Below are 9,139 nucleotides of genomic sequence, written 5' to 3' on the forward strand. Positions count from 1 at the left end.
GTTTGTTTCTTTGTTTGTTTGCTTTTGGTAGAAAGACTTTTACATAAAATATCTTTCCCATCCCAAAGACTGCTATTATATTTTCAGGATAAAGGAAAGCAGAATGCAGGTAAGAGTGGGGGGAACAATAAGCAAAATGCAATGGGCAGGAGGTCCTGAACTGACTATAACCAACATGATAAGACCATGCTGTGAGAAAGACACTCTGCCATGGGTGACCATATCCCCCATTAAACACAGAACTTTCCATCACAATTCCCTGAAATGATAGGAAGCTGGAGAAAACCTCTGAGTTGTAATAAGGAGGCAACGGAAATTTCTACTATCAGAGGGACAATTTTGACATAGATTATTCTCTGAAGTCACACATAATCCACGGTATTAATCACCTTCTGTTTACTTATTGCTTTTGTAACTGTGATGAATGTTTATGAGTTCTCAGAAAAAAACATGGATTTGACTCTGGACACTTCATGGGTGATGATGTGAAAAGTGATTCATTTGAACCTATGCTTGGGTTGGCTAAATGAAAAGAGGTGAGATTCACCCTGAACAAATATAAAAATGGACCGTACTTTGTTCATTACAGAGAAAACCACTCTAAACAGGAAAAAAACAAGCAAAACAAACAATAAACAAACATGAAATTGCCTAATGAGAGGAAATAAGGGAGATGGGGTAGTTGGGACAGTAAATTATTCATTTCCATTGTCAGCTGACTGATATTAATTTAAATTTGTAATTAAATATATATTATTGTGAAATCACAATAAAATGTGATTGGACATTGTGAATGGACAATAAAAAAGAATATGAAATATCCATTAAGTACAATGCATGTTCTCTTAGGCGAAGCTAAATATTTGCAATGTGTTATAGCCCATCCTTTATTTTTTGCAATATACCTTTAGTGGATCTTTGTAAGTCAATCTTCATACAAGAATGTGAAGAGCTCAGAATATATTTATTGAAGTCCTATTATGTTTATAGTTTGAGAAATAAAAAAAAGAGGTCTTTTCTTCTTCCTGGATCTTTATATATTAAATATTAATTTGGATTCTTAATTAGTATGATATAATTAAAACATAAAATGAGAAAAACACAGATGTCAATATAAATTTGTAAAGATGTCTAAACAACAGTTAAAAAAAGAGAATAGGCTTTTGATATCTGGGAGGTCAGGAAAATCCCATCCAGTCAAAGGCATCAGGACTCACTGAGTTCCCAGTCCTTTGTGAGACACTCAGAAATCCCTCAATAAAATGGATTGCTCCCTCTCTCACAAGAAAAAAAGAAAAAGAAAAAGGAGTTGTTCATATTTTATTTTATTTTTTTAAACTTTTTTTAAATTAAAGTTTATTGGGGTGACAATTGTTACTAAAGTTACATAGGTTTCAGGTGTACAATTCTGTAATATGGCATCTATATCTCACATTGTGTGTTCACCACCCAAAGTCTGTTCTCTTTCCATCAGCACATATTCGAGTTGTTCATATTGTACACATAACTTTTAGAAAAATATTTTTAGTATTAATTAGCGATTAAGATGTTCAACGCCCATGTAAGTGACTCTTTTACTGATGAATAAGCATAAGGCAAGAAACATCTGTGGAGTAAAGAAACAGCTGTTGTAAATTTATATAATCAGGGCTTGTGTCCCTTCACCTTTGAAAATCTCAAAGCAATCACACAGGAACCACATATTTGGCCAAAACTTACGGTTGTTCTACAGAACTCAGGAGCATCAATAGAAGACACACAAATGTGTTCCCCTCTGAAGCTGAATGACACATCTGAGGAAACTTCCCTATGGAATTTTAGGCTCCAAATTAAAACATATAGATGGATAAATATCCAGAAAGAACTGACTTCCAGAAAAGTGAGTAGAGATGGTACTTTATAACATATACAGGACTGAAATGATGTTGATATGTATTTTATTATGTAAATTTTTAAATTTCTGCAGGGAAAATTTATAACAATATATATGGAAGAATATATTGCATGCAATATTGAACACACGCATTAACTCAAAATATTCATGAAATTATTTATCTTGATGCTTAATAATTTTACCTGTAGGTGAACAATTTCATCAACCTTAAAACACTGGGTTTCAAATATATGAGTATGAAAGAATTGCATAATAAGAAACAATTTGAAACATTTCACATATCTTAGAAGTAGGTAATTAGTAATAACATAAGAGTAATACCGGACCTTGTGGCCTACTGTTTCTGCGCTAAGAAACAACTAAATAAGCTGCTTCTTACAGACATAACGATTTTCTCTTTGACAAGCTTCACCCATAAAACTTCCACTTGTGCTATATATTATGCAGTACCGTGTATTTACAAGTTGAGAGAATGAAAACCTGTAAAGAAAAAAAATATTAACATATGATAAAAGGAAAAAAATAGTATTCAGGGATGGTGTTTTTATTAAATGACAGAACTTTTTAAAACAATTGAATGAGTTACTAACATACTAGCCACTGCATCTTTTTCATTAGTCACAGTTTTCATGATATTATAATATTACAAAATTGCTTTATTGCCTCAATAATCAATAGGTCAGGGACATTTTTGTTCCTGCCATTGTCATTGATGGTTTTGATATGTTTTAAACTTTGCCTCTATTTTGTTTAAAAATGTATTAACTAATTTAGCCTAGGAAAAGAAACAGATCATAAATATTGTCATTGCGATGATGCAAATACCATGTTTATAAATGAACATGAAATTTTAAGATTACAAATATGCTGAAGACCAGCATGTTTAAAACATGAGGATGCTGAGAATATTGGGCGCCCCCAAAATAAAGAATATAATGACTATCCTGTTTTCCCAGGGCAGCTTCTGTCTGTGTGAACAACAGTACATGCACAACACATCCAAGTGTGTGTACCAAAGAAGAAAGAAAAAGTCATAAGCTTTTTTATGGTCACAAGTACACTAACTTCATGTCACTTGAGCATAAACCTGGTTGTTCCAGATAGGGCTAAAATTGTTACTGTCCTGTATCTATTCTACTTTCTGTATTCTCAGGATGCGGAGAGGTTATTTTACCTACAGTATTCCTGATGTCACATTCTTTGGTCAGACCTAAGGATAAACTCAGAAAAAGCCTTGAGCGGGAGAAACTCACAGATCTGGGGAGAGAGCAGAGCCATCCTCCCACTGCCAGAGACCTTGTTCTTCATTGTAAGACAGTCCAATCCAGTAAAAAAATTTGATGTGGTTTGAGAAACTCTGATGAGAAACAGAGACAAACATATTAACTTAATTTGAGTCTATTCTGAAAATGAAGTACTTTCCAGAAAGTCAGTGTCCAGCATCATATTGAGACTTCCAATCACTTAAACTGAAATTCTTTTTTATGTCCAGTTTAGGAGGTATAGTCACATGTCTCATATTTCCTCACTATAAGGCCCATTCATTTATGGAGACAAAATACCACAAAATCTCATTCTTGAAGGACTGAAAAATATTATAAAGGGTTAAATTTTCATAGAACACTTCCTTCATAGATATCGACAGTCAAATTTTATGCCAAATCATCAATATGTTATGGGACAAAATTCTTGGATATACCTACTCAACATAGGTCTTCATGAACCTGGAGAAATCTTTCACTTTTTCTTAAGAATTGGGTAACTATGGTCATGCTCTCCATGTTCATTGACATTATATCCAAGAATGATGACAAAACTATATAATTAACAAAGAAATTAGAAATTAAGTTAAAGATCTAAACATATAAAAGGTTGTTTCTTTGGTTATTTGATTAAAAATTATGACCTATTATTTCTTCTCTGATTTATCTAAAATGTTTCTTGAACTTTATATTATATATATTTTGAGCTTTATTACTATAATATAAATATTTGAGAAATTGTACATTGGTTTTATGAATATTTTAAGGGATAAGATATCTGTAAGTCATCATTAGTTTAAATATAACCATCCAGTTATGATCTAATTAGAGATTTCAAAGTATTCATCTTACTTAGACAGTATTATTTTTCCTAGTTCAAATAAAGTGTAGAAAACCACAATTAAATACTTACCAATTCATCTTTGTTTTGCAGCTGAAGCAGACTGGAATTCTGAGATACACAGAAATCCCTGCTTTCTGCCCAAGTTTTTCTTTCATTAGAAATGAAGTAACAGTTGCATTGGTATCCAATCCAATTTTCTTGACAAGAACAGCATTCAGAGCCTAAAATAAGAAAATAAAAGTTGAGTGATGACATTGGATTTCAATTTTTTTTAATTAAATGTATTGAGGTGACATTGGTTAGTAAAATTATATAGCTTTCAAGTGCATAATTCTGTAATACTTGATCCATATATTGCATTGTGAGTTCACCACCTAGAGTCAGTTCGCCTTCCATTACCTTATATTTGTCCCCTATACCCTCTTCTATCATCCTCTGACCCCTGTCCCTCTAGTAACCACTAAACAGTTGTGGGTGTCTGTGAGTTTTTGCTTGTTTGTTTGTTGCTTTAAATTTTATATCCCACATATCAGTGAATCATATGATTCACGACTTTTTCTGTGAGATCTATTTTGATTGGCATGATAATCTCAAGATCCATCTATTAGAAAACTCAACTATTTAACTGTTATTTACTCATTCAAAAATCATTTGTTATTTCTACAAATAGTCTTTGAGAATCTACTTACATACACCAAAGTTCAGAGGATATTTATGTGATTGAGGCAGACATGATCCTTTCACCTCATGGAAATTAATTTCCAATCATTTATTAATTATATTAATTTTAATAAGGGTAATTATACACAAGACATTCATTATATTAAACATAATATTAAAACGTTCCTTAGAAGACTGTAGGATTGGGGGGGGGTGGTTAAAAGAATCTTGTTTTGAAGAAGTAACCCAAAGTTGAGCCCTGGTGTGTAAATAGAGCAAATTAGAGGAAAGAGATATTTAAAGAAGGTCAGCATTTTAGCATATTTCCTGAGTCAGAAAAGAGTATGGTACCTTGAGAGAAATTTGATATATATTTTGAATATTTTATTTCCAAACTGAACACAAAAAAAAATATCAGTTTGAAATCCAGTCATACAGTTTACCAGTGATAGCACCTTGAACATGTACTATTCTCAGCGAGAGCTACTCAAATCTTTGCCAAATGAATAGTGTTGAAGTCACAGAGAGAATGGCAGTTACCAGTGGCTGGGATGTGGGGGAAATAAAGACATGTTGGCCAAAGGGTACAAACTTTCACTTAGAAGATTGATAACTTCTAAGGATCTACTGTATAATATTGTGTTCGTGTTAACAGTACTGTATTATATACATGTAAGTTGATAAATAATAGATGTTAAATTTCACAACATAAAAGAAATGGTCATTATTTGACATGATGGAGGTATTAGGTAGTGCTACCATGGTAATCATATTGCAATATATAAGTATGTCAAATGAACACAGTGTACACCTTAAACTTACACAATGTTATACATCAACTATATCTCAATGAAGCTGGGAAAACACTAAGAGAAACACAAATATAAGTACATTCTATAGGATCACAGAAGGTGGTAAGACAACTTGAAGAATATTTGGAAAATATACATTTAAAAAATTGGACATTGTTCTGGCTTACACACTGGATAAGTAGGTTCAGAACTGCAGAAATCTCTTAAAAATGGGCAGATGACCTGAATAGACACTTCTCCCAAGAAGACTTACAGCCAACACTTATATGAAAAAATGCTAAACCTCACTAGCTATTAGGGAAATGCAAATCAAAACCACAGTGAGAGACCACCTCACACCTGTTTGAATAGCTATTATCAACAAGGACAAGTAATTGCAACAGTTGGAGAGCTTGTGGAAGAAAAGAAACCGTCATACACCTCTGGTGGGAATGTAAATGGGTACAGCCACTGGGGAAAACAGTATAGAGTTTCTTCGAAAAATTAATAATAGAATTTCCATATGACTCTGCAATCTCTCTTTTGGGCTTCTGGGTATCTATCTACCCAAAAAAATCTGAAAACACTTACTGTAGAGATGTATGTATCTCTATATTCATTGCAGCGTTATTCATGGTGGCTAAAACATGGAAACAACCAAAGGGTTCTTTGATAGATCATTGGATAAAGAAGATGTGGTACATATACACAATGGATTATTAGTCATAACAAAAGCTGAAATACTGCCATTTGCAACTACATGCACAGATTTTGAGATTATCATATCAAGCAAAACAAGTCAGACAGAAAAAGTCAAGAACCATGTGTCTTTATTCATATGTGGCATATAAAACTGAAAGCAGAAAGGAACAAGACTAACAAAGCAACAAAAACACATAGACACAGACAACAGTTTGGTGGTCACCAAAGGGTAAGGGGGTGAGGATGAGGTTGAAGAGGGCAAAGGGGGTTAAATATATGGTGATGAAAGGAAATTTCACTTTGGGTGGTGAACACATAATGCAAAATATAGGTGATGTATTATAGAATTGAATGCTTCAATCCTATATAATTTAATTATCTAATGTCACACACAAAATTAAGTAAAAAATTAATTAATTGCAGAAATCTCTGCACTATATTCTGCATTTTGGAAAAATAGAAGGAATATTACAGAGATATAAAAGTATGACTTGTGAGCAATCATGGAAGGGTGATTAGCATTAGCTGAAATATTTATTGTAATTTATTTTTCATTTGTTACTTAAACATCAGTAGTCATATAGGGAAAATATGCTATTTTAGACTATATACCCTTATTAAATAATAAATACATAAATAAATAAATAAAGCACATCAATGTAGTTTAATTATACATGAGAGAATAATAAAATGAGACTCTCCAACAATTAGTAGTTAAACTTGTATTACTATGTGTAATGGTCCATCAAGCTTCTGTGTGAAGAAAACAAGAAACTGTCTATATCATCCTCTATGAACATTAAGTTTTTCCAAAGTATGGAACCTACCTTCTTGGGGTTCCATGTTTCCTGGTGATGATGTTGGCCGAATTCTTTGTTTAGATAATACTATAGGCAATGATTAGAAATTGATTATACATTGACCATGGAATAACAAGTTATTACACATTAGTAAATTGAAACCTTTATTATTAAATGTTTTCATCACACTTTTATTTTAATATAGACTTGCTTGCAAAAACTTACAATTTTTCAACAATATTCCCGAAACAGCCATTAACACAAGGCATATTACCGCTAAGATCCCACAGATCAACCTCCATGGAGTGGTCTGAAAAGCTGTAGAGAAAGAGAGGTAGGGTGATGACTTAAAGAAGAAACACAGGAGCTGAAGGTGTAAAAGCAGAAATCTGGAGAACAGAATTTAAAAAGTTCTTTGGTTTGACAACTCAATCATCTTGCCAATGCAACTTTGGAAAATGAAAACATCCCACTCAGAGGTCCATCCAACACCAAAATTTTAATGACATACACTTAATTTTATGACTCGGGCCAACATACCTGCCATGAGAAATGTTCGAATGTCGATACCGGTAAGACACGATATGCTCTTGTTCAAGAAGCACGTTGTTGGATCACGGAATCAGCTGGAGGCTAGCAATCTGAACGTTGTACATGTAGAAATTTAAATAAAAAGGAAAAGAAAAATTGTATATTCCAGCGGTGTTCTTCAATCATGCATTGGTGAGACACGATGTATAGTATGAACAAGAAGCAGTAAAATCACTAGCTTCTAAAATGTTCTGGAAACCACAACACAGGAAATTCTCAGTGCACATGTGTAATGTGAATTCTTTGACTTTCAGAAAATAGGTCAGAGAAAGTTAGCTTTTTTTAATGGTTGAATATCTATCATCTTTAAAACGTATTTGAAATAAAGAATAAAAGCTACGCAAACATAAGGTAAATTTATTCAGTATAATAAAATTTCACAAAGTATTTTCCTCTTTTAGCAATGAGAAACATTTACAATTTACCTTGTACAAAACACAGATTAAAGCACTTGGCGTATTATTAGCTCATTTATTTCTGAGAATGGCTTAAAAATAAAAATACATAAATATAGTCATTTTAATGATGAGAAAACTATGGCAGAGCTGCACACTTGACTAGCGTCACTAACTTTGAAACCTAGGCAGTCTTTCTCCAGAGCACACATGCAGTACATTTCAAACTACATCTACTCCTCTGTGTGTTGTTATGCTTTTTTAATTTTCATTTCTCAATTTTTAAGCAAAGAGTGGTTGGTATTTCCATGTCCTGTGCTTGTTATTGCTGCCTCATTAACTAGTTATTATGGAAGGCAAATATCAAAAAGGTAGAACCAGAGCCACTACCATTACTGTTCCAGGTACACACACACACACACACACACACACACACACACACACACACACCTGTGTTCTACAACCGCCTCAGCTGGTCTAGGCCCACCCTTCAGTGCCTCTATTCTCTCCAGGTTTTGTTCGTGAAATCCTTTGAACATGACTGCAGTTGCTCTATTATACTTATTTGCATAATACTTTAAGTATTACATGATTTACTCTGTTTTCTCATTTAGATAGTATACTGATAGCTGAATTACAAGGTTTGTCCTCAGAAGAATACTTTACCAAGGGAAATTTAAATGTGTGATAGATGGGTAGAATAAGAACCTTGAGAGTAGGGACCTTGAACGATGATTAAGTATCTGGAAATGCAATCTACCATTTACCACGAACAAAGACGACATCCTGTTTATTGTTCTTTATATTTATGTTTAACTAATACAAAATCATTATAGATGAAAGTTTTTGTAAAAGATAAGCTTTTCAACCAAATAAAAGATCAAAAAAGAAAAAGAAATAACAAGGACTGTGATTTGATATCTCAGTTTGCCTAAAGTTAAAAGTTTCCATCCTTTTAACTTGCATTGTGTGAATACAGGTGCTTGCTCTGAACCACCAAAATGGAAAAAGTTTAAATCCTTACCTGATAATGAAAACATAAAAATACTTCATCTATATTTTATGCAAATCCACGTTGAGAGAGATAATGTATAAATCATTTTTTTGCCCACTTGAAGTCTATTCTTTTACAGTTGCAATGTTGGACAAAGCTGCACTAGCAAAAACTGCCTAATTTTGCTCATTTTTGCCCCACATAAC

General features: G+C 33.0%; 1 protein-coding gene across 2 annotated transcripts; it reads right to left on the bottom strand.

Annotated features, from left to right (window-relative positions):
* Positions 1 to 1,345: 1,345 nt before the first annotated feature.
* Positions 1,346 to 7,681, bottom strand: LOC109454245 (natural killer cells antigen CD94). Of its 2 annotated transcripts, XM_074326014.1 has the most exons (6): positions 7,494 to 7,681; positions 7,179 to 7,271; positions 6,981 to 7,040; positions 4,070 to 4,221; positions 3,148 to 3,251; positions 1,346 to 2,374 (listed from the first exon to the last, which is right to left on the bottom strand). In XM_074326014.1, exons 1-6 carry the CDS (start codon positions 7,498 to 7,500, stop codon positions 2,254 to 2,256), a joined length of 537 nt encoding a protein of 178 aa, XP_074182115.1. In that variant the 5' UTR covers positions 7,501 to 7,681; the 3' UTR covers positions 1,346 to 2,253. The 2 variants fall into 2 exon arrangements, with proteins under 2 accessions (XP_074182115.1, XP_074182116.1); XM_074326015.1 differs by lacking the exon at positions 6,981 to 7,040.
* Between the last annotated feature and the right edge of the window lie 1,458 nt (positions 7,682 to 9,139).

The sequence above is a fragment of the Rhinolophus sinicus genome, linkage group LG02, assembly GCF_036562045.2.
Source record: "Rhinolophus sinicus isolate RSC01 linkage group LG02, ASM3656204v1, whole genome shotgun sequence".
Taxonomy (NCBI): Eukaryota; Metazoa; Chordata; class Mammalia; order Chiroptera; family Rhinolophidae; genus Rhinolophus; species Rhinolophus sinicus.

Excerpts from the sequence above, each read along its gene's own strand:
- LOC109454245 (XM_074326014.1), bottom strand. Across the intron at positions 4,222-6,980 it reads AAACATGGAACCCCAAGAAG|GCTCTGAATGCTGTTCTTGT; the intron begins GTAGGTTCCATA and ends TTCTTATTTTAG. Across the intron at positions 2,375-3,147 it reads TCTGCTCTCTCCCCAGATCT|GTTTTCATTCTCTCAACTTG; the intron begins GTGAGTTTCTCC and ends TTTTCTTTACAG.